The sequence below is a fragment of the Zootoca vivipara genome, chromosome 7 (assembly GCF_965207765.1).
Source record: "Zootoca vivipara chromosome 7, rZooViv2.hap1.1, whole genome shotgun sequence".
Lineage (NCBI taxonomy): Eukaryota > Metazoa > Chordata > Lepidosauria > Squamata > Lacertidae > Zootoca > Zootoca vivipara.
Window position 1 is genome coordinate 56,555,402 of NC_142590.1, and position 26,614 is coordinate 56,582,015.

Genomic DNA, 26,614 nt, shown 5'->3' on the forward strand with positions numbered 1-26,614 from the left:
CTTCTTGGGGGCGTCTGCTTTATTAGAAGTGTTTTTAGAGTTAAGGGTGGCTCCTAGAAATTAAGAGTATACCTTCTTGCCATATTAGGCAAGACTAAACCCATCTTTTCAGCGTCATCTTCATGCCCAGAACTGGGTGTGGTGTTTAAATTGTTAGTATGTCATAGATTTATACAGTAGGATATGTTTCTGTTTCCTGTTTTTTCTAAAATTCCTTAGGCATGTCTGCCTTTCTAACACTGCGGTGCCTTGAATTGTATTTTCATGCACCTAATCACAGCCACTAGAAGAACTATTTGTTGAAGAGTAACTGCTGGTTTATAGGCTTGGTTTGCACTTAATACTCTATGCCATGGCTAAGCATGAATGTGGCAGCATGGTTTGGCTTAGACTTGTGCTTAGACTGTTGTTCTTGACTTACCATTTATGGTTGGTATGGAGCAGACAAACCACAGGGCTGGGTTTGGTGATAATGCAGAACAGCCAAACTGTGGCTTGGTAGCACTGCTGGAGCAGCACTGAGTGTGGAGAGAAGCAGCCACATATCTTTCCTGTGAATTATCCAGGAAATTATCATACTTAGCTATGGTTTGTCTTATCTTTAGCTTAGTATGAACTAGACCGTGATCTGTGTGTGAGTGGAGAAACGAGTATGTTAGAAACATAATCCCATTAATTTGCCTTAAGTGCTTCTCTCTCTGTGGGGTTGCAAGCTTTAATCAGTTCACTGGGATCATGACATGCACAGAATCATAGAATTGGAAGGTCCTCTGAGGATCATCTAGTCCAACCCAAATATGCAGCTGTGCCATATGGGGATCGAACCTGCAACCTTGTCGTTCTCAGCACCATGCACTAACCAGCTGAGCTATCCGTGTCTGACGTATTTTTAAAAAAAACAAAAGCTAAGAGAACAGGAGCCCTGTTGGGTTAGGGGCAAGTACATGTGTACCCCCTGTGCCCAACCTGTTGGTGACTCTGCTCAAGTGCAGCACAAATCTCCAATTTAGCATTACATCTAAATGAGCCATTTCAGTGCTCCTGTGATGGCTATATGGGCTTACCATTTTATTCACTGCTGAGATGGATTTGATGGAAAAAAGATCTGTCAAAATGCTTTCCCGCTTTCAGCTTGTATCCCAAGCTTAAGCAGACAGGTTTACCCTGCATTGCAAGCTATTGTGGCTATCTCTGGGTATAAAGGGAGTTGATGCGTCTCTTGGAAGCCATAGGCAAGAAAACACCCACCCACCCACCCTCTGTAAGTGGACCTGAGCATTTCATTCACTCTTGACCAGAGACTCAGTGACGGTCATGTCTGAATTTAGGATTCCAGCAAAACATGCAATCAGACTTTCACTGTTGCCCACTAGGAAGATGTATAGCTATGTTTTTTTTTTAATTCACTGAGGCAGCCTGCCAGCTTGGATGTTGCTGCTTAATAAGCTTTGCAGTCCAACATTTTGGCAAGGGGTAGAGCTGGCACAAACCTCAGAGCATCTCTTCTTCCAGCCTGACAGTGTTGCAGTTTGATTCCCTGCATAGCAGGAGAGCTTTCCTGCTCCTGTAGCCAAGTGTTCGCGTGCTGACCCCTCTTCACTGCCATCCTGATTTCACATTTTGGCTTTCCCTCCAATTTCAATCTCCATTTTAGTATTTCTCTCTGCGATGTACACAGACGCAGAAGAGTGACTGCAGCTCAAATCTGTTCTTTCAGAGCCATTTGAAAATGAAGGGCGATTGGAAGAGGCGGCCGGCACCATATGGTCCTGCTGCATCATATTAATGCTGCAACATTATGCACAGCTCTGCGATTTTGTTGCAACAATATGTCACAGTTGGTCAGTTTTTTTTCATTGAAATTTCATTGAACATGGAATGTTCACAATAGCATGAATTCCATCCCATCTTTCCAGCTCTGACACTTTCTGGACTTGGATCCCCTGGCCACAGTAATCCACCTACTGTTTAGACCAGGCACCCCCAAACTGCGGCCCTCCAGATGTTTTGGCCTACAACTCCCATGATCCCTAGCTAACAGGACCAATGGTCAGGGAAGATGGGAATTGTAGTCCAAAACATCTGGAGGGCCAAAGTTTGGGGATGCCTGGTTTAGACTCTTGGGGCTACCCCTTGAAGAGAGATAGTCCAGCAGCGGCAGCTGGTTCAGAATGTGGCTGTGAGAGTTCTGAGCAGAGTGGCAATGTGGATCCATACAACACCAAATCTCCAGGAGCATCTTTCTCCATACCTGCCAATTCAGTCCCTGAATTATGCCGAGGATGTTCTTCTCTCCTTTCAAGGACAGAGTCTCCTCTGTGGGGCTACCCTGGCTGTGGAATTCCTTCTCCTTGGAGGTATGGTTGTCTCCCTCTCCCATGGAACTGAATAGTCCCAGATCCTTTCTTCCTTTCTTTCATGAGTTCCCCTTAACCATTAACCATGGTAAATGATCACCAGGTTTCACCCTTAACAAGAAATTGCAACTGCTGAAAAAGAAAACAACTGTCTTATAAACCTGCTGCAAAAGTCTGTCGGAATCCCAGATGAGTTTTGGAGTTATGTATATACAAATATACATTTATAGTCTCTTTATAGTGAGCAGTGTATCTGCAGCAGAGTGAATATGTGTTGTCAATAATTGCTTTTTCTTATCAATTGCATGCAGAAACATATTTACATAGACAAATTCCATATCCTGGATATATAAGTACAGTCATACCTCGGTTTAAGTACGCTTTGGTTTGAGTACTTTCAGTTTAAGTACTCCGTGGACCAGTCTGGAACGGATTAATCCACTTTTCATTACTTTCAATGGGAAAGTTCGCTTCAGGTTAAGTACAGACTTCCGGAACCAACTGTGTACTTAAACCGAGGTACCACTGTACACAGTGTACACTGTACCACTGTACTACTGGGCACTGGACACAGGTGGCGCTGTGGGTTAAACCACAGAGCCTAGGGCTTGCTGATCAGAAGGTCGGCGGTTCGAATCCCTGTGACGGGGTGAGCTCCCGTTGCTCGGTCCCAGCTCCTGCCCACCTAGCAGTTTGAAAGCACGTCAAAATGCACGTAGATAAATAGGTACCACTCTGGTGGGAAGGTAAACGGCGTTTCCGTGTGCTGCTCTGGTTCGCCAGAAGCGGCTTTGTCATGCTGGCCACATGACCTGGAAGCTGTACGCTGGCTCCCTCAGCCAATAATGCGAGATGAGCACGTAACCCCAGAGTTGGTCACAACTGGACCTAATGGTCAGGGGTCCCTTTACCTTTACCTTTACCACTGTACAGTACTGATGAAAGTCTGTATCTGAATCCGGGGATGATTTAGTGCCAAACATCTTAACTAATTTTTCTAAGTAATTCTCTAAATTGTTAGATTGTGCTGTCTTTTTAACAGAAGAAAAGCAGCAGCAAGTGCTGACTCCAAAAGGGGTTTTTTGCTTGATGGTTTTTGGGTTGTTGTTTTAAAAAAATGGGAACTAAAGCGGTTCTCTTCAAATCTGCACATCATAACAAAAAATCCCTTCTTGACGCCATTCTTCATTCAGCAGACACTCCCTTTCCAAAAGAATGATGTTGGGCAGATTCCTCTTTTGCTTTTTGTGCTACAATTAAACCTGGGTGTGTACTGATCAGAGAGCACTCGTGTCAAAAGTGCAAATGCATGGCTTCCTTTTGACTTTCTGCTTTCTGTAGGCTTTGGGGGAACAAGCCTATTTCAACAACACCTTCAGATACTGCTTTTGAGGCTGGCTGCTTATCTTGTCAATGTTTAGTTCAAATCCTGACCAGTTCAGAGAGGTGCATCTGAGGCTTGTTTGCTGCAGAAGGCAGTAGGTCCTGGCAGGCAAGGTGTTAAACTGGGCTAGCATGCAAACTCCTATTCACTTGAATCTGCATCCTCTTGCACCTGTTGTGGTGTGAGAAGGGGCTTTCCCCACAAAACCAGTTGCTGAGTCCTGTATGAGGAATATGCACATAAAAATAAATAAAAATGAGCTCCTTTTTGTGCTTCACTGATATTTAAATGTGAATCACCAGGCATGAATTTGTTCATTATTAATCTGTACAGTGGTACCTCGGGTTACAAACGCTTTGGGTTACGAACTCCGCTAACCCAGAAGTAGTTGCTCCGGGTTGCGAACTTTGCCCCAGGATGAGAACGGAAATTGCATGCTGGGCAGCGGGAGGCCCCATTAGCATAAGTGCATCTCAGGTTAAGAACAGTTTTGGGTTAAGAACGGACCTCTGGAACTAATTAAGTTCGTCACCCGAGGTACCACTGTATACTCTTTAGGTTATGTTAAGTACTATAGAAATAAATGACAATATTGATGATGATGTCCAGGACACATCCATTCTGCTTTTCTTCTGAGGGGAAGGGAAAAATCCCTTGTCACAGCTGGTATAAGGAACTGAGGGTCCACAGGGTAAGCCTTAGGATAAGGTGGGAAGGGCCCAGGGTGGGACTACTACCTGGGAAAAGAGAGATATATTTGTGGTGGGTTTTTTTTTATTAAGCCAGGACATGCATGGAAAGGAAGCTGAAACAGATCTGGCAAATGTTAAATTGTCAATTTATTCAGCAAGTGTTGTGCAGGCAACTCTCAACTTGATGCTAGGGCCTCATAGAGTCAAAACACATTGGATTCAATAGTGAGTGGGATTGCCAAAGGCTTTTGCTGGACCCCTTTTTATTTTTTAAAATTTCCAAGTGTGTAAAGCTGAATGGGCACAAGTTAAATGGACAAGTTGTGAGTTACTTGTAATGCAAACTGGACCACTTCAGCTTTGCTGTGAAAGTGGTTGTGTAATTATGGTTCTACACAGGGTTGGCAGGGCAATTTAAGTTTCCACCTGAGCAATTTACAGTGTCTCAGCATATTCTAAGAATGTCCTTATTTAATAGGAGGCCTCCATTTTGAGAAGCCTGGAATCTTCTGAGGGTCTTGGAGTTGAGCACCTTTTCCCCAGCCCTGCTCCTGAAAACCAATTGAGGTGTTGGGCATGTTAATGTTAATTGAGTTGTTGCGGCTGCTCCATATATACACTCTTATTATTATTCTAGGGTCTTCTGCTGCTGAGTAGAAGTATGTGTATCACTGCTACACCTCTGCAGTTGAAAACTGTTCACTATGGCCTACTGAATAACACGCTCAGTTGCCCAGGCTCTAAAGGAGAAAGAATGATGGTTATTTCTCTTGAAAGAATACTTCCAGAATTGAACTGCTTGCAATTACAATTTTATTAGCCTTTCCTTTTTAAAATAAAGCATGTCTAGCCCCCCACCACACCCCCATTTCTCCTCTTCTGCTTTCCTGGTTAGTGCATGCAGTGATTTGCGCCCCCCCCCCCGCAGACCCAGGTGGCTGGCCAGCCAAGTGTGACCATTGCATTTTGAGAGACCATAAAATGCTGATTGCTCCACTTGAGTGTCTGTGGCATGTTGCTTGCAATCTATCCCCAAAGCAGCTGGTAACACAACTTGATGTGCCACTGGAATCTCAGTCAGATCTGGTGGTGGAGCCATAATTCTAAGTGACAGAAACAAAACTTTAGTGTCAGATGCTTTCCCTCATAGATATCTAAACGGTCCTATCTGTGTGCCATTATTGATAGGGGAGAGTCATGGAATGTATACTGCCTAGAACTTACTTTCATAATAATATTATAATATGTGGGATGCTTCATTGGAATCAGGCACTGGTTACACCTGCACCTTTGGCAAGTGAGTTTGCTTTCTGGTTAGGTATTACCCAACTATGCTGCCTCGAAATTGTGTTTGGAGCATAAGATGCTGCCTTCGACCATTGGTCCATCTAGTTCAGTATTGCCTACAGTCCCTGCTCTGCACAGGCTTGTAGAGGCTCTCCAGGATTTCAGGATTTTTGCATTTACTACATTTATAGCCTACATTTCCTCTAAGGAGCTCAAAGGGGCACAGATAGTTCCTCCACCCCCACCCCACCTCATTTTATCCTCACAATAATCCTGTAAGGTAGGTCATGCTGAGAAATGGTGACTTTCCCAAGGTCATCTTGTGGGTGAGGAGGGATTTGAACCTACATCTCCCCAGTCCCAGTCCATGGCTCAAAACCATTGTGCCACATGGGCTCTTCTTGAGGTTGAACCTGAGCTTGAGGTTTTTAGCATGCAAATCATGCTCTTCCCAACAATTACACAACCTGAAATCTAGCCCCTGCTGGAGCACTGTATATTTATTTTAATTTGCATAACAGCATCTATGAGGAGAAATTCTAATGTAATAAGTGTGTTCTGTTGCAAACACTCTTTGGATTGTTCGTAGTTGACTGTGTGAAGAGTGAAAAGTGTGTTTTATCCCTTAACTGAAACCAGAGAGGGACATTGGGTGGGAGCTAAGTTGGGAGGTTGCCAAGAAGCTGCAGCTAAACCGACACTGTGGCTGACTGTGTAAGTTGTGAGATTTCAGTTATGAGAGTTGGCAGTAAGATCCAATTGGTCAGGATGTTACAAGTCCTTCAGTGGACGTTCTAGTCAGAAAAGGCGCAGGCTCCTGCTGTTTGAAAGGTCAGTTGGGCAACCTTTGGGAAACTGAAGAGATTTGCCAATGGACTAAAAAAGAAGAGAATCTGTAAAGCCTTTAGACAAGCCTGTGAGAGTCTGGAGCTGCGAAGCAGCCAGAATCCAGAGAAGAGAGGAGCTGAGGGTTTTTGTGGCAGCAGGCAGCTGCTGAAAAGGAAGGTGCCGACACCTCCAAACTTGAAATCACTGAAGTAAGATGGCTTGCAAACGAAGAGGACCACACCAGTACTAGTTCTTGTGAGGTTGGTTAGGCTTGAAAGACAGCGACTGGCCCAAGGATACCGACTGAGCTTCATGGCTGAGGGAGGATTCAAGTCCTCTCTTCCCAGTTCCTAGTCTGACGTTCTAACCATGATGCCACATTCCTTCTCCACTGAGCAGGCTCTTTTACAAACAACAACAACCTGCTTAGTCCAATTAGGTGCTTTTTTAAAAGGATATTTGGGAAGTTGCTTCGCTACAAGGCTTAAGAGGTAGCTGTGGCTGTTGCTTCCTTGCATCAGTTGCTGTCCTTGTCTCTTGCCTGCCCTTAAAAGCAAGCCCTGCAATTCTTGTCACACTTCCCTATGATTCATGGAACTGTGTAAATTTTTAATAACCCCTTTGTCCTTTGTAAGTGTTTGTTTTAGGCAGCTCATACCTTTAGTAGGTGTGGGCATTCTTTTGACAGTACTTTGCAGGAAATAATAGCTATTAGAGAATTTCTGTTCTGCCATTGCTCCTTCAAACAGGAGTGGTAAGATTTATTTTTTTCACCTGCTGTGGCTGCTTTTGACTCTTCCTGTCTTAGTAACACACACACACACACACACACACACACACACACACACACCAAGGTCTCCTCCCCACATTGTTTCAGATGGGATATCTGCTATCTTCATTTATGGTATGCTAATCTGCTTGGTTTTTTAAGGTTTGTGGGCTTTTTACATTTCTAAAAACTGTTCTGAGAATGGAGGCAGTGGCTTCATGAGCAGTGGCGGAGGAAGGGGGGTATGGTGGGTGTGGTCTGCCCCGGGTATCATCCCTTGGGGGGTGACATTGCAGCGCCCCCCCGGGGACGCGCACCGCATGGACGGCATCCCCATGGGCAGCTAGCCCCACCCCCGGGGACGGCTAGCCCCACCCCCGCAGGCATGTGCGCCGCTCCAGGGGCCAGAGCAGCTAGCTCCGCCTCTGTTCATGAGTGACATAGGAGCCAGTCAATCAGTGCTGCTCTGAGGAAGGGAGAGGTGTAGCCAGTCAGGACTGTGTACAGCTCTACTCTGAGGAGAGTGGAAAATGTGGTTTCATGGTTGACACAAAGTATGGCCAAAAGTATGTCCAGAACACAAGCTCGCTTTGTGTATATGAAGGGGTAAATGCGACTGTGCCACTGGCCCCAACCTCAAAGTAATGTGGCTTCCCCTTACTCACCAACTGACACCCATCTGCTAGGCATAGACACCCGACCAAAGGAAGCCTATAAGAGTTGACATCCTGATCACAAATGGTTCCAGTTCCCAGGGAAATGTATACAGTGGTACCTCAAGTTACAGACACTTCAGGTTACAGACTCCGCTAACCCAGAAATAGTACTTCGGGTTAAGAACTTTGCATCAGGATGAGAACAGAAATCACGTGGTGGCTGTGTGGCAGCAATGGGAGGCCCCATTAGCTAAAGTGGTACCTCAGGTTAAGAATAGTTTCAGGTTAAGAACGGACCTCCAGAACGAATTAAGTTCTTAACCTGAGGTACCACTGTATGTGCAGTCTTTGGCTCAGGCATTCATGACCTATGTAGGAGCAGCCAATCTGTGACCCTCCAGATGTTTTAGACACAGGTTAGCCACTCTGTCCTAATGCATTGGCAGTGTTTGAAATTAGCCAATTGCGGCCAGGTGAAGATGCCTGGGTGCCAGGATGGTGCCTGACATTTCCACCATCTGGAGGTGCATGCCTGGGGATCATTGGATCTTGACTGTTTTCACACACTAATACCACATCCTATAGAATTCTATCAGTTATCTTTTATGTGCACAATCAGAATGAATTTCAGGAACCAAAATGCTTTTTCTGTGCAGCCTGAGCAGGAGCAATGGACAGTGTTATAGTTAATTGTTGTAGCTAATAATAATAATAATAATAATAATAATAATAATAATAATAATAATTTATTATTTATACCCCACTCATCTGGCTGGCTCTTTCCTCAGCCACTCTTGTCTTCACTCTCTCCACCCCACTGCCCTGCTCACAGTTGTGAAGAATATTCCTGGGTTATGAATGGCCTATTAATATAAAAAGATAGGAATAGGCCAATGTACACCATGAATAAAGTGACTTTTCTTTAAGTTCTCTAAGTTCTTAACCTAGCTCAGGGTTGTCATTTGAGCTAGCCAGATGTTTAACTGATAATCGCAGTCAGTCCATCATTTGAAAAATAAAACTTTCCTAAAAATGGCAACCAGACATTCTGATTTGGCAACTGTAACCTTGGTTTAAGGAGCCAATTATGTATCTAATTGTTGTCATCTTACCCTTTTATGCACAACTTGGGACCTGGATCCCTGAAGGCTTGTTCCATGCAGACCTGTCCATATGCCAAGTTTCTTGGATGAGGTGGTCCTGGTTGTCCTTCATGCTGCTGAGGTCCTTCTTGTGACAACCTGGAGGGAGGGTGTCTTTTGCATTGTAGCACCCAGTTGATACACTTGGATTGAAGGGGGCTACAATACTTACTTTTCCCTAGTAGGTTCCCTGCTAAAATTATGCACACCTGCAGCACTCTTAATATAATATGGGCATTCTTATCTTGCAAATATTTTCCAGGCTTATTGTTTCCTGTTACAATTGGTGTCAAGTTCAAGTACATGGCTAAATACTAATAACAAACTTCCAGTTAATGTTTATAGGCAAATAGGGCTTTGTTTTGTTCCTGCCTTTTTGTAGTTTGTTCAAGAAAAAAAACATTGTTCAGTTTTTAAGAAGCCAAATTTTTAAATGCACAGAGATCTTCCATTCGGTCTATTGCTTGTTTGAAAACAAGGCCATAATGAATGTGAGCATTGAAACAAAAAGAAAATATTGGTATATTTATATTCAATTTTACATAATCAAGGTATTGCAAATTGTTGTTTTGACTTTCAAAAGGCAATGGAATTTAATTGAGATACGGTAACCTTATCACTTCATAGCCATTATATAAATTGGTCCTTGATGGCTTAATATTTTCTGACCAAGCTGTTCAGTAGAGATTGGATATTCTTATCTAGGCCTGAGAGGGTTAAATGTCCCCCTAGGGTAGGCATGGCCAAACCTGGCCCTCCAGATGCTTTGGGACTACAATTCCCATCATCCCTGACCACTGGTCCTGTTAGCTAAGGATGATGGGAGTTGTAGTCCCAAAACATCTGGAGGGCTGAGTTTGGGGATGCCTGCCCTAAGGGTTGGGGTGGTTGTGATTGTCTGGAGAGTGAACCTTTTGTAAGACGTAAGACACAAGAGGTTAAGCCTTTTGTCCTACAGAAGAGTAGTAGTTAGGATTCTAAGGCTGCAATCCTTCAGTAAGCACCACTAAACTTAATGGGACTGAGTTAGTGCATAGGATTGTATTCTAAATATATTTCATGGATGTCTGCAGGTGTTTTTCTGATGGGGGTGGGGAGCAAATAAGCCAGTCAAATGTAACTAGCATCAAGGAACAGGTCTACCAAGTCTGGTAGATCTGATGGCTGAATTGAAGTGAGGTCTAGGTAGATCTGTCACCTGAGAAACTTGTATTACTGGCCTGACCTTTCATTGCTACTCAATGGGTAGGCCTGCTGTCCATCAATCAGTAGACCTGAGTATGCTACGAGACATGTCCATACCGATTACAGCAATGCTCACCAATATTTTGACAGTTTTGCTCTTCATAGCTACTCCTGACAACTTTTAGGCTACTTCTGACAACTTGTGGACAACTAGTAGGGAACATAATTTGAGGCTGAGGGCCACATTCCCTTCTGGGCAACGTTCCAAGGGCCACATGCCCATGGTGGGTGAGACTAGAGGCAAAAGTGGGTGGAGCAATGAATGGAAATGTTGCCTCTTTGTACAGAAAACTAATTTTTAAATGCATTCACACACGGCTCTGCATCCTCCATCTAGGCATGCATGAGGCATTACTGGAGTTCAAGGACTCATTCCAACCAAGGAAAAACACTTGGGGGCACAGCAGGGCCAATATGGGGTGTCACCTGGGGAGAGTTTTCAGAGAAGCCTGCAGGGCTGCATTTGTCCCTTTTGTCTGAGGCTCCCCACTCCAGCTAAGTACACTTAATTAGACTCAGTAGTGCTTACTTCTGAGGAATCCACTAAAAAAACAAAGGGGGAATATCATGCCATGTAGCTAGTTCTAGAACAGTGCTAAGATATATATTTATTGTCACAGAACAGCTGGCCTTGTATTTGTAGCTAATCACCTGTTTTAAACTTACTAATACCTTGGAGATGAAGAAATATGTTACTTGGCATATTAAGGTTACTGGTTTTTATTGTACTCTAAAATAATATTGAGATTAAACTAAAATGCTGACAGAAAATAGGAGCCAGCGGGCTGAGAATATTTGAAAGAAGCTTTCCAGAGAAAGGGATGGTTCCTGTTCTCTCTCATTACTGTAGCCTCTTCCGTTAGGTTGCTTTATCTTATCAGGCAAAAAGCCCCAGAAATAGAAAGTTTTCCATGCATTACAGGAGCAGTCATGGAAGTTTGTGGACTGTGGTGTGCACGTTTTTGTTATTTTTAAAAAAATGCTATACAAAAAAGTGAAGGGCAGGAGCTGAAAATTAACACTCTTCATTTTGCAACCTTAAGTTCCGGTGAACATGCATTTGCTGCTTCCAATAGCATTCCGCATTCAAGCACTGCCTGCCTGCCTGGGTTGCGTTTGCCAGAGGAGGCTATTGATCTTATGTTAGAAGAATGACAGAAGGGAAAGCAGAGGCTGCAGCTTGCTTTGGATTAGTAACAAAGAGAATCCGCAAGATCTTCAGGCATTTCCCTAAGTCAAAATCATGGTCCGAGGGTCTCCACCTTCAACTCAAGAGGCCCAGCAGAGAGGCCTTGCTGCCTAAAGGTAGGTTGAAATCATTCCAACAAACTTCTGCACCGATTCTAATAACAAACCACAAGATATGGGGTAGTGGCTACCAGTAATGTGTACTTTAGCTTTAGGTCGAAACAAAATAAAAAAATTCCTTCCAGCAGCACCTTAGAGATCAGGTGTTAGTGCCGAAATGTTGATGCAATTGGGCAGTCCAGTCATTATGGGTATAACAAAAACCTTCAGTAATGGGAACTTTTTTTTTGTTACAGCTCATACCAGGGGTGCCTCAGTAATGTAGTACATCAGTAAATGACTGCACTTTTGCTTTGATAATAATTTGGTTTCAAATGCTAGACTTCTAAATGTAATAATATGCCCCTTAATAATTTTCAAAGCATACCGTAATTTTGGTCCTTTTACCTATGTTGTGTTTTTCAGATCATACTTGGGCAAATGGAGTTACCAAGGCATTTTGTATATGGACTTTAATGCTGTAAGCAAATGTTTTTCTGGTGTTCCAATTGCCATTTAGAACTCACTGCTAAAGAGTACAAGAGGCTGAAAAACATTCAAAGTCAAGGGAAATATATTAGACATATTTCTGTGCTCTGTTTTACTGCTCATGCTAATGGCATCCTCCTGGATTCTGTTATTTTGAACATCAAACACTGAGTAGATACGATTTCCCCCCCTTCAGTAGCCTGTACATTGAAAAAACCATATGAACCTTAGTTTTCTAAGTATTTTATATAGGGAAATGACCTGTAAAATGAAGCCGAACCAGTTCTTTAGGGTGAGGTTGGCATGTTTGCTTCTAAATGAGCCTACCCTTGTTCATCTGTGACCTTTCAAGTTACTCAGAATCTCCGAGACGGGGAAAAGACTAACTTTAGATCCTTTCTAAAGGATAGGTAGAAGGGTTATATAAAACTCTAAATATGTTAAAATTACGTCGCTTTACTCTACAGAGTTCGTATTGATTCCTTGCTGCCCCAATTTCTTTCTTTCTTCAGTGTAAGACTGCATAAGTGATGTATCTAGGTAGAAGCCTGCCCATAATTTTCATCATTATGGATATCCCATGACCTTCACAGAAACGAGGTTTAGCAACTGACAGCATGAAATGGGAACTGCCTTAGTCTTTCAAACAGGCCAACAATTATTCAACAATCATTTCCCTTCATTTTTTTGCCTCTGAATATGAGATGGAGTTATGGATTTAATAAAATCAATCAAACATGGATAGCCTAACTGAGGCCAGTGGGACAGCTGTACTCAAGTGGTATCCTGCTGTGCAGTCTAGTATAAAGCTATCCGAATTTTCACCAACTAATTCTGATTTTAGGGTCTCAAGTAAGTGTGGGGATTTAATTATTTTTGGACCTTGTGGTTGAATTCAACATATTAAAGCACATCATTTGTTAAAATTGACAAAGAGGAGATCAGCAAGCTTTTAGGTGGGTTTCATCATTTGTCCTTCCTAGAAACATGGTGTGATGATGTCTGCCATTTTACAGCAATTATATATATATTTCAAGCCCAAATAATTGCTTTTTGCAGCCTTCTTTTTTACAAGCCAGGGAGAAACCTTTATTGGAATAGGTGCTTCTGTCTAGTAGTTTTTATGTACTTACTTCATTTTGGTTTTGGTTCTACAAATGCCATTATCTCAACAGAGCTATGTATGCTGTATCTTAATAAAAGTTGGTTTAGTCAATATTCCTGTTGGGTGTGTTCCAGCTCACTGAGTTTTAATGATTTATAATACAGAATTTCTATGTAGACACCAGACCTTCAAGAACAGATTTTCATGTATGGGGTGCATAAAGGCGTTGCTGCCACTTGCAAATATGAAAATAGACTCAGGTGTTGCTACTTTAAGAAACTGGGAGCTCTCCTGGTTGTGCTAAAATGTTTCCTTGTTGCATGGGGTATTTACATTGTAGTATATTGAAGATCAAGGTTCCCACAGACAGTATGAAAAGGCCATGGGATATTTAGTTCCCTAGTTTTAACTGGGAATGCAACTTACTCTATTGAAGTTGCATTGCGGAAAAAATTATTGGTTTTTTTTAAAAAAAGAAACAACACTTGAATATCTGTGTACAACGTTGTGTCTCGCTTCCAGTGGCTCTTTGTGAGCAACGTCATGTGGCTTCATTCTAAAGCATAGACTGAGTTTCTAAAATTAGCTTTCTCAGCAAGTCACTGAAGTGATTATGCCCATTCAGGAGGCGATAGTGACTACAGGAGTGTTGCTCTTAACCCCCTCCCCCGAAGAAATGCCAAATGGCTGCAAAAATGGATCACTGACACAGTAATGAAAATGTTAGGGTTTCAGAGTAAGCATGCATATTTTGACCTGGTTGTTTGCACTGGAGAACAATAAAGCCCAGATTCTTGAATTTTGGTTCAAGCTTAGTTAGCATGTATTTTAGCACTAGAATATATAAGGGAAGGTTTTGCACATATGAACAGAAGACTGACAAGCACTAAGACCAGTACTAAGAATGTACTTGCTAGCTAGAGACTAAATGGAGTAAAGGAGAAAGGCACTATAAAAGTGCCCTACAGCAGTGTTTCTCAACCAGTGTGCCTCCAGATGTTTTGGGACTACAACTCCCATCATTCCTGACCACTGGTCTTGCTAGCTAGGGATGATGGGAGTTGTAGTCCCAAAACATCTGGAGGCACACTGGTTGAGAAACACTGCCCTACAGTAGTACCTCAGGTTACGAACACGATCCGTTCCGGGTCGCAGTTCGTAACCTGAAAAGTTCGTAAGCTGAACCGCCATTTTGCGCATGCGCAAAGCGCTATTTTCACGCTTTGCGCACACGCAGAACGTTCGTGCGGCTGAAAATACTTCTGGGTTTGCGCAGTTTGTAACCCGAGTTGTTCGTAACCCGAGGTGTTCGTAACCCGAGGTACGACTGTATTCATTAAGTGTGGAGCCATAATGTGACAATTGCAACACTGACTTTTTAAACCAGACTTAGTGTTTTAATTAAGACCCTGATGTTGGGAAAAGACCCTGATGTTGGGAAAGATTGAGGGCACTAGGAGAAGGGGACGACAGAGGACAAGATGGTTGGACAGTGTTCTCGAAGCTACGAACATGAGTTTGACCAAACTGCGGGAGGCAGTGCAAGACAGGAGTGCCTGGCGTGCTATGGTCCATGGGGTCACGAAGAGTCGGACACGACTAAACGACTAAACAACAACAACAACAAGTGTTTTAATTCCATGGCATACCACTTTCCCCCTCCAATTGAGTTATCATTCTTAATAGCTTCTCAGACTTAATTAAACACATGGGTTGCATTGTCACAAGTTGCATTTCTCTGCAATAATGAATTATTGCTTTTTATGGAAATGCTTGGAGAGGGAAATGGCAAGCCTTTGTTTGAGTTGCGAGACAATACTTGTGCGGAAATAAAATACAGTGATGGCATGCAGGCCCTTTCAAAACAGAAGAGTATGTTAACCAAGGAAAATATTTAGAAAAGTGTGCATGTTCATGCTTGAAGTAATAACTTTCTGTAGAGGTCCAGCATTGTGCAATCAACTCAAATTATAATGCATCTAATGCAGTGGACCCTCGGGTTGTGAACGGATCCGTGCAGGAGGCACCTTCGCAACCCGTGTCTGTGTGTCAGTGCACGCGCGGGTCGCAATTCGGTGCTTCTGCACATGCACAAAGTGCAATTTAGCGCTTCTGTGCATGCGTGTGTCAAAACCTGGAAGTAACCCGTTCCGGAACTTCCGGGTTCGGCGCGGAGCACAACCTGAAGATACACAACTGAAGCAGCTATAACCCGAGGTATGACTGTAAAGGATTTGCATTTGGTATGTAGTTCCTTACAGAGGCACCATCTTAAGGAGATTGAGGGGGCCCATGCGTGATGCTGTGCAATGCCGCACAACACTACACAATGCCCTGATGTGTGTGTGATGCCAGGGGGCAGAACCTAACACCCCCTGAATATTGCGGGGGCTCAGCCCTCTTAAAAAATACTTTGGGGGCCTCGACCCCTAGAAGTTGGTACGCCTGGTTCTTTATATCCAGCTTTTCCTGTCATTCAGTTTGTACAGTACCGGTAGCTGCCTCAGTATTTTTTCTTGGGGTATCCTCATGCCTTGCCCATGCCTGTACCTGTACCTGAATATTTTTTGTCTCTTTTGCTACTTCCGTGATTTCTGATGAAGCAGTATCTTCTGTTTATGTCTGGGGCTCACTAGCTGTCTTCTGCTTTTTGAAGTTGCTGGAGGTATCTATAACTAAACAAATAGAAACAGCCCTGTTTCTTGCCTTTCTTTCTGTGGAAACCTTATATTGACATCCCATGTGCCATTCTCTCACCCTTCAACCAATGAAAACAGTAGCACTAATTCTTTGTTTCCCAAGAAAAGTTCTTTTTTACTGATTTCCCCAAACTTTGTCATCACTTTTGGTTTCTATTCTGCTGGGTTACTTTTGGTTTCTAGTCTCGGCCACCCCCACCCCTACTTACCCCTCAAAAAACAGGTTCGGGTCCAGCAGTACCTGCAAGCTCCTCAACTGATCATAAAAAGGTGCTGCAATTCTTTATATTATCACTGTGTTTCTAGGGTATCCAGATCTTATAACATTTCCACAGCATCATTAGATCTGAACAGGTAGCATTCATCTGAGTTGCCTGCTGGACCAGGAAGATTTTCCTCCAGAAAATAGCAAAGAGTTAAAGTCTGGCAGCTACTCTCAGTAGGTTCCTTAAACCTCTCATAGATCACTCTAAACCTATTGTTGACTAGCTGGATTTGTGTGTGTCTGTTTACATTAAAAAATTAAGTACATTTAGGATTTGAGGGGGCAAGTGCCCCCCTGCAGAAACCAAAGAGTACAAACTAACCACTTAGGGGCAGGGACCCAAGTTTCAGGGAAATTGCATATCTGGTTTTATGGGAACGTATCATGAACATGCAGGGTTATTTCTGGTGATGTGGGACTTATAGAGAAGGTTTTGCTCATCTCTAATCTTAATTCCTTGCTAGATGGAAAAACACAGTGGAATATAGGGACATTAAGCTTTGCAATGGCAGGCAGAATTATAGCTGGCATAAATATTGGGTTTGGACTGTTTATGTATCTTACATACATTGTAGATGTCAGGAGAGAAAATAAAGAGGATGGACTAAAATTATCATTTTGTGTTGTTGATGCTAATGTGGCACAAAAATGGTGTGTGATGGGGCAACCAAGGAATCTCAAATTCTAATGCACTAGGGCTCAGATGTCCTACTGCTTCCGCCCAATATTTGATCCCCCCCTTTGCTTATAAGACTATTGAGCATGTAGCACAGCTTAATGCCAATGAGACCTCTCACTACCTGCTGTCTTAATTTGCACCTCAGAGACATGATAACTCAGCACATGCAAACTTATGTCATGCCATGCATATTTTGATTGCTTTAAGTACTTAGCAATACCCCTGGTGTGTGATCATGTAAGGACGGGAATGAATTTCTGTGTGTTGGAGTAAAAACATTTATTTACTGTCTTGTTGCTGTCTGATGTGTGCTGCTTTGCATCTCGTATACATACTGGTGATGTGTTAAAATAACCCTGAAATGGACATTCAGCATACATCGATGAATATGCCCTACTTTTCTTCATTCTGTTTGTTGCTGCAGCTGTGATACCATATGCCACTTGGTGCCCCAGGATAATTGTTTTAGGATCAAGATGTTAATGCTCATCAAGAGGTCAATATCATGCTTGGGTAGGCTAGAAGACTTTTGAATAAAGATGGGTGATCACCCACTTGCTTGTCCCCAAAATCAGTAGGATTCAAGTCAAATACTCCACCAATACCACCTTTTGATTATTATTTTTTTCAAATGTTCAGCTGGAAACCTTAAGTAATTCCATTTCCACATCCCTCTAAGCCTCACCACCTCTAGTTTTCCTACTTTAGCCAGCCAGGCAGCCATCTCCTCCAAGGTGAAACCTTCCACATACATTCCAGGGCTTGTTAGCCTGCACAAGGCTTCAGTTGCTTCTAACTCTCTGCAGAGACAACATCTTCTGTAGCAACCTCAGGAGGAGGACATTTCAGCCTTCCAGGCTCTCCTGGAGCTATCCAAGGTCCTGTCCTTGGCTGCTCTCTGCTTTGAATTGGTTTCTACTGCAAGCTTCCAGCTACCACCAAACTGGATGGGGAGGATAAGTCCTCTCCTCTCCAGTGCCACCGCTCCCAAAAATTATTAGATAAGTTGGAGAGAAACAGGCGTTTGGCTCTTCAGGTTTTGAGTTGACCCAGAAAGTGCCTTGAGCTGTTAGTTTAGAGAAGACCCTCCCCTGGATGCTGGCCCATACTTCCCTATAAGTAGGCTAAAGGACCAAACCACACATGACATTACTAAGCACCTTGTTTGCCCTGGAGTGAAAGCTTTTTGTGTCATAGATTGAGTCCCCTGCACTAACAACCAGGAACCTGGCATGGTGGGGTTGGGGGCTTAAACTTTTAGCTCCCTGATGAAGGCCCGATCCAGGTTGGAGTGAATGAGAGCTTCCTTCCCCAATGCAAACAACTGCATGTGCTGAGGCCACAGCAGGACTGTCCAAAAAGATATTACAACAATCCACCCTTTGAAAAATGAGTGGAAACAAAAATGGGAAGAGAAGTTAACTAGAATGTGTAACATGCTGTTGAATAGCCAGAAGGTGAATGAGAAAGCATATAGGAGGAAGTGAGAGAAAGATCTAAAGAAAATAGCTCTGGAGGAAGTCTTGGAATTTTTGCACGCACAAGGCTTGTGGTTTTCAGTGCTAACTGGATCTAAAGACAGTTTCCTGAAAATGAGTAAACAATAGAATTTAACAACACGGAAGATGTGAAAAATACTATAAGAGGTAAAAGGAAAATGTTGGGCACACCAGCAACCCTAGAGGTTTCTGCAACATGTGGAGTGTAAAAAAGAATATTAAAAAGCTGCTAGATTTTGGAAGATGGTGCCATAATTAGTAGTTGTTCCAGGCAAAAGTAGAAATGGACCCAGTTAAACTTCGTTAATAGTTAATAATAGTGCACTAGTGAAGAGACCAATCCCCATATTATTTATACTTTTTACTATAACAGGAATTGAATATGCAAGATGGTTGAAAAGTAATGGAAGCTTCTCTATCACAATACTGTTGGGGAGAATATGGAAGCTGATAGAAATTAAATGGACTGTTCTTGTGAAAGATTCTGAGAATTAGAAGAAAAAATTAAATAGCTGGGTTCTGGCAGTTCAGTACATTAGACAAAAGATTGGATTAAAAGATTCAGAAATAGATTTTTTGTTATTATGAAGTATTGGAGTAATAAGAAGGGAAATGTAATGTAAAAGTGTTGATGGATGTTTTCCTTTCCTTTCTCACCTTCCTTCTGATTAATGGAAACCCATTTAGCATTAGTGTGTAATTACAGCCATGGGCACCTGCATGGCCCCACAGTATGCCAACATCTTCATGGCAGATTTAGAACAACGTTTCCTAGACTCCTACCCACTCAAACCTCTCTTGTACCTACGATACATTGACGATATTTTTATTATCTGGACACATGGACAACAGACCCTGGAAACCTTCCACCAGACATTCAATGACTTTCACCCCACCATCAACCTAACAATGAACCAATCTATGCAAGAAATACATTTTTTGGACACTACTATAAAAATACAGGATGGACGTATAGACACCACCTTATACAGAAAACCAACTGACCGACACTCAGACCAACATGGCTACCTACCTGTAAATAAGGAGATGCCATGTAGTAAGGCAAAGAGGAAGTTGCAGTGTGTGTTAATTTTGTTTCATCCTTCCAGGGTCTCACATTCCTAATATGTCTGCTGTGTTACTAATCATACATTTATAGTGTTCTTATCTGGACCTTAAATGTCCTTAGTACCTGGCATCTTCCCTGTTGGTGTTCTTAATATTTCTAATGGTATTAATACTAATACTTCCTGGGTTTTGCACTTGCATCTTTTGTATTTCATGAAGCAATGCTATATGTTAACGGTTTTGTATTGTACATATAATTATAATAATTCATTTAAAAATACACTAAAATACCTTTAAATGTGCATTTCTGTCTTTGCCATATGCACACTCCAGCAGGCGGGGAGAGATGCTGAAAAGAACTGGAAGTTTTTAAGGTTTCTAGAGGCACCAGACGCCTTGCACCACACCTGCCAAAATTCCTTCTTTGGCCTAGCAATTAAAGGTGCAGTAGCCTTTCATTCAGCCACCCTCGAAGTGGCACATGTGAAATACTTAGCTTCGGACAAATGTTCATGATTTTGGATGTATATATATATATATATATATATTGCATGGGTGGAGCAAAAGCTCAACAACTTTTTGTTTCCATATTTTTACCTCCTGAAATATGGCAACCCTACTTGAGCTTAATTAGTTGTTGAAATGGCTAGGTATGTATTTCAGCCCAAGGTGGTGACTTGAGCTCTGGAATGAAAAGCTTGCTAGCGTTGCATTAGTCCTGGAAGTTCATATAATGTGTACATTCATGTTTGAGTGTACACACTTATTGTTCGACTTGGGAATGCTCTTGCACCTTATTTATTGATTTGAAAGTGGATGTTGTGCCCATTCATGCTGCAAAACTCAGAGTTCATTATATGAAATGCATATAAAGTGGGTGAGAGAGAAGCTGCCTGCAAGAGCAATAAAGCCTTTAATTTATTTTTACAAGGTTTCAGTTAAATGTGTGCTCATATTGGGGTAAGTCTGGAATTGATGCTGTTGTCTGGATTTGATGCACAGATAAGCCCTGCATACTTGAACAAAATCTCCCCGAAAAAGTACTTGATGAGCATATCATACTGGATAAATTAATTGATACATTGCCTCTCCTCTTTTGAGTTTGTGAATGCACTAGTCAGCTTCAGAAGTTCCTGGTGCCAATTTTGCTTTTGGTCCCCAAGTGAAAAATCAGTAGAAGCATATTTAGTAATGCGTCTGCAAAATTCTCTGCTTAAACCAGGGGTGGAGAAACCCCTTTTAGATGGCAGGCCAGATCCAGTGATGAACACATTTGACAGGTGGGTGGGTTGTCCACCTGTCCATTCCAGCATGTCATATGATGTCAGGTGGAGCTGCCAAATAGCTGAAACAGTGCAGCATGCATTTAGTGCTAAATTTTAATGGCGCTGAATGAAAGCCACACGTGCAAAGGAACAAGTGGGAGTGCTCACTAAGACTACCAATTGTTCCTTTGCAGCTGTGACTTTACCCAACTCACACCTGATGATATGGCTGTGGGGTAACAGTCTCTTGAGCCAAACATTCCCCATGCATGACTTAATAATGTATGTTGGAGGCTGATCTGACTTGCATTGGGACGCTAGAGCTGTCTTTTCCACTCTTCCTGGCTTTAGGTTAGTATCAAGGCATGGCTTTGGCGAAAGTGGAGGGTGAACTGTGCCAGCCTTCATCCCTCTCCTGCTTTCTAGATATTTCCTCGTTTGGGAAGTGTGTGTGTGTGTGTGTGTGTGTGTATGCCACCTTGGGGCAGGTAACCTCAAAGTGGTATAAAATAAAATAAAGTAGTTTGGAAAATACAGTGATTCAAAGAAACAGCAACAAACAAAATCTCCCAACAAGAGTCAGATATAAGCGTACTATTCGGCTGGCCTGCCATAATAAACAAACAAACAAACAAACAAACAAACAAACCCTGCCCATCTAGCTGGGTTTCCCCAGCCACTCTAGGTGGCTCCCAACAGAATAATAATAATAATAATAATAATAATAATAATAATAATAAATAAAGCGATAAAAAATCAAACATGAAAAACTTCCCTAAATAGGGCTGCCTTCAGATGTCTTCTAAAAGTCAGAAAGTTATATAAAGTGGCCTTCCCTTCACTAGGAACTAGGAAGCTCTCCTGCAAAACACCAAAGAAAGTGTCCAGGCCGGTCACGATAATTTAATTTTAAATTATTTTATATCCAAAGTACAAAAACAAAGAACAAGATGAAACAAAATAAAGGATTGTATCATGATAAATTGAGCAATTGAACAACATATTAAAGTGAGATAAGGCACATGGAGAAAAGAGGGGACAAAACGTAAATTCATTGGCCTAGACCCGGTCGCCCAATGTAGGCGTTCCCATAATACAGCAAGGATGGGGAACCTGGTACCCTCCAGAAGTTGTTGGACTTATGCTCCCATCAGCCTGAGCCAGCATGGTCAGCTGTCAGGGATGATGGTGTTGGAGTCCAACTTGGTCTGGAGAGCTACAGGTTCCCTGTTCCTGCATTAGGAGGATCGTTAACATGAGAGAATCTCACCTGAGCAGGTTCCTCAGATGAGTCATGAAAGATTCATGTCCAAATGACTGCTTTATTCCCCCCCCTGAAATATATCTTTATTGTTTAAAATTATAAGACAAACATAAACATAATCACATACAGAACACATAAAACATACACTAATAAACAATAATAAACCTATACCTTAGATTACACCTTTATAACAATAATTCATATTTTCCACAAATTATATTCTAAACAAAACTCATTGAAAATGACTTCCAATTATTTCCAATTGACTGCTTTAAGTGGAAAATGATTATAGGGGACCCAGGTGGCGCTGTGGGTTAAACCACAGAGCCTAGGGCTTGCTGATCAGAAGGTCAGCGGTTTGAATCCCTGTGACGGGGTGAGCTCCCGTTGCTCGGTCCCAGCTCCTGCTGCTCGGTCCCAGCTCCTGCCAACCTAGCAGTTCGAAAGCACGTCAAAGTGCACGTAGATAAATAGGAACCGCTACAGCGGGAAGGTAAACGGCGTTTCCGTGTGCTGCTCTGGTTCGCCAGAAGTGGCTTTGTCATGCTGGCCACATGACCTGGAAGCTATACCCCGGCTCCCTCGGCCAATAATGCGAGATGAGCGCGCATGCCACCTGTTCAGGGCGAGAGGCGGCGGCGGGGGAAGAGCTTCTCCCGCCACCGCCTCCTGCCTGCCTCCCCCGACATGAGATGGCACTTATGCCGCTGGTGCGCAGCGAGGCGGCGGGGGAGAGAAGTGCTTCTCCCCCCGCCGCCTCCCGCCTGTCTTCCCCGGTGGTGCGGTGCGGTGGCTCCAGGGGACGGAGCCGAATCGCAGCGGGCGCTGCTTGCCCCCACCTGTCTTCCCTGAGCCAAGGGGAAGACAGGTAGGGACAGGCGCCACACTGCCGCGTTTCGGTTCCGTCCCCCCTGGCGAAGGAAGATTAGCTGTCAGCTTCCCACGCTGACAGCTGATCTTCCTTTGCCGCTTTCTATAGCCGCACTTCGCAAGACGAAGCGGCGGCCATAGAAAATTTCGTCGCCTTACGAATGCCTCTTGCAACGCAAAACTCTTTCGTCTAGCGAGTTTTTTGTTGTGTGAGGCATTCGTAAAGCGAGGCACCACTGTATTAAAAAGCAGGTGTGAGGGATGGAGAAACTCAACATCATCTACAAAGTTACGCTGTACTTAGAGCAGCCACCTCGGGATAAATTAATATATTCTAAAGTGGTGTGAGAAATAGGATTGCTAGTAAACAAGGTAGCAAAACCTAGCCAGTAGGAGAGAAGAGTAATCATTTTCCACTTAAAGGTAAAGGTAAAGGGACCCCTGACCGTGTCGGGGGAGGCAGGCGGGAGGCGGCGGCGAGAGAAGCTCTTCCCCCGCCGCCGCCTCTCGCCCTGCACAGGTGGCATGGAGCGCAACTTCAGAGACCCCTGAAGCTGCGCTCCGTGTTGGGGGAGGCAGGCAAGGCGGTGGCTGGGAGAAGAGAGCTCCTCCCCCCGCCCCCTTGCACACAGCCGGCATCGGACGGGGCTTCGGAGACCTTCTCCAAAGCCCCGTTGCATGCCGCCGCCAGTCCCCAGAGCCTATAGGAACGCATTGATTACGTTTCAATGCATTCCTATGGGAAACTGGGACTCGCTAGACGAAAAATTCGTTACACGAATTGACCCGTGGAACGAATTAATTTCGTCTAGCGAGGCACCACTGTACCTTATTTTCCACCCTTGGAAAATGCCTTCTCGCCTCGCCACCTGGTCTCTCATGTTCATAACTGAGTTGTTTACAAAATGCTCACAGTTTGTTGAATATAGCAAAAGGACTCCTGATACCAAAATAAGCGCTCGCTTCTGTTCTGTGGCAGCTGCATTTTTAACAGCACTTTGCATTCCAGGAGCTAATATGCATTTCTGAGAACAGACAGATAGAGAAATGCCGGGTAATTACTGTTTCGCTTTTGAAGCCTCCACCACGATATACTACAGTACTAGAGTACATTATACAGATTTAGTGCAGTGGTAGATGCCAAGCACAATAAACATTTTGCATTCTGGAATGTATCTGAATGCTGAATAAGTTCGTTTTGTTCCTTCACCTTTCCTACTCTACAGCTGCTCCATGTGCCTGAAAAACCCACATCTGATTGTTCTGCTGATTTTGTTCATATCTAAAGCAAGTGGGGAACATATTCCCTGATGGGAGCCCAGCTCCTCTTTTTGTCCTGGAAATATATACATGTTAATAACTTGATCCTAAACATGTCTACTTGGAAGTAAATTCTGAGCTCTGTGGGACTGATTTCCTAGGTGACATGCTTGGGAGGCAGTATGGTGTAGTGGTTAGAGTTCTGAACTAGGACCTGGAAGACTAGGGTGCAAATCCCCATTGAGCCAAGAAGCCCACTGGGTGACCTTGGGCCAGTCACTACCTCTCCCTGCCTAACTTACTTCATGAGATTGCTGTAAGGATAAAATGGAGAGGGGGGAAAGTTTATACGCCACCTTGAGTTCCTTAGAGAAAATATTAAGCAATAGTGATTTAAAAACCAAGGGTGTAACATTACTACTGCATAGTTTCTGGTTTTATGATATACAGTTTACTTGTGTGTGAATGCAGCTTAAGTACCCATATTCAGTGAGATAAATGTTGGTTCCCCCACACTTCCAAAATAATATTTTTTACAAGTGTATGGACAGTGGTCTGTGAGATTTCCTATTATCTGCAGCAGTACGTTAAAGAATTACAGCTTTTCTCCCTCCTCAAGTTATCACTTTTGCGTGAGAGGAATTGCTTGCTATTCCCATGAAAGCAGCGTTTAATGGCCTGCATATACCGTGGCCAGCTGCCTTTACATTTTCATTTTTAATTACAGCGCTTTGCAGGCTTTTGGGTTTATTGATTTCTTTACTTCTCTCCCTCCCGCCTAACTCTGAATCCCACGTGCTGTCTCCTACAAGCCATTTGACTCCCTAGCACAGCTTCTTTGCATAAAAGGAATAATGTTTTATTTCTACAGCCATGAATTTTGATGAGAATGAGAAGGCAGCTGATGCTCTCCAATATTAACTGGAGGGCTGTGTGCTGTGCTGTGTGTAGCATGTTAATTTTCACTGATTTTACTGCCCCTGATTTTACTGATGACCCATTCACCTAAGAGCTTGCTCAGATCACAGCTACTCATGTCAAAGGTATCGTAATAAGATCATACCTGAACTGTACACACTGGGTCGATTGAATGTCATGGATTGCGTCCAAGGGATTATAGGAATTATAGTTTGGTGAGGGGGTTGGAACTCTGTGTAAGGCAGTGGTGGGGAACCCAGAGGTTGTTAAACTCCCATCAGGCACAGCCACCATGGCCAGTGATCAGGGATGATGGGAGTTGTAGTGCAGCAACATTGCCGTCAAAGCACATCAGTGCTGTTATAGGGATGGAGGAGAATTTTGCTCTGTCTGCATTTTTAAGTGCATTGATTTAATTCATACCTCTGAGATTAATACACAGATCAGAAAATAATAGCCTTCAGATTTTGCACTTCTTTGGATTTTTCAGATGCAATGCCAAAACGCATACTTCAGTCATTTTTAGACATTTACTGTGGCAAATGCCAGTGTAATCATGCCACGAAAAGCCTCAAATTTGTAGTCTAAATGCTACTTTAGATTATGAAGCCTGTCCTGTCAACTTGATTTCCAGAAGGATTTTACCTTTGCGGATGGTTGGTGTGTGTGTGTGTGTGTGTGTGTGTGTGTGTGTGTGTGTGTGTGTGTGTAGCAGCTCCAAATGAGACACTAACATGGGACTGGATGCTGAATAACTATGGTGCCCATGGTTATGGGGTGTATGAAAGACTAGTAATTGCTTCTTTATCTGTAGTTATGTAAAATATGTGTATGGGATGTTTAAGATGTCCCCTATTAGGTTTGAAAGACATTTTTGTGAGATAATGTAAATTTCACCATGTATTTCTATGTATTCTGAAAACCTGATTGTTCAGTTTGTGAATTCAGTCTTTAGATATCTTGGCTGTCTCTCCCCCCCTCCCCCGCCCCTTATCCCTCCACACATTTTCTCCATCTTAAAAACTTCAAAATGCACACATTGAATCAACCTATGATTGCTATTGAACCCATGTCCTAATTTGGGTTCAATTTGTTTTTCCTCCCTAGACTGCAAGTACACATGTCACCAGGAATGCAGAAGCCTCATCCAGCTGGATTGCAGCCAACAGGAAGGACAGACTCGCAGCAAACCTTCTCCAGAAAATACCCTAACACAAAACTACAGCCAGGTATGTACTGCAGTGTTCCCATGATGCTTGAGGAAGAAAATGGAACAAAGTGATTTGCATCTCTGGAAGCCAAATGGTGCCAGCATGCAGGGAGAGCTCATTGACAGGTTTTTGCACACACACTGTGAATGGTATCTCAGCAAAGCAAGGGGCCTCTAATTTCTGCCTTTCCCATATCTGTTTGTTGGGCTGGCGTTTCTTCAGATAGATAAGGCAATGCTTCTGAATGAGACAATCCTAAGGCTTGCCTTCACAACAAATAGCCGTTCTATGCTTAAGATTACACATAAGGTCAAGTCAGACAATTGGCATCTTACCTGCTGTAGCACCTCCTGTTTTAGAAGCTAAGTACTAGTG

General features: G+C 43.1%; 1 protein-coding gene across 2 annotated transcripts in view; it reads left to right on the plus strand.

The window, feature by feature from the left end:
- Positions 1–26,614, plus strand: part of RASSF5 (Ras association domain family member 5) — a 97,240-nt gene that overhangs the window by 6,081 nt on the left and 64,545 nt on the right. For both annotated transcript variants that reach the window (XM_060277129.2, XM_088674354.1), the window contains exon 2: positions 26,136–26,257. In XM_060277129.2, coding sequence (XP_060133112.1) covers positions 26,136–26,257 — 122 coding nt within the window. The remainder of the gene's footprint in view (positions 1–26,135; positions 26,258–26,614) is intronic.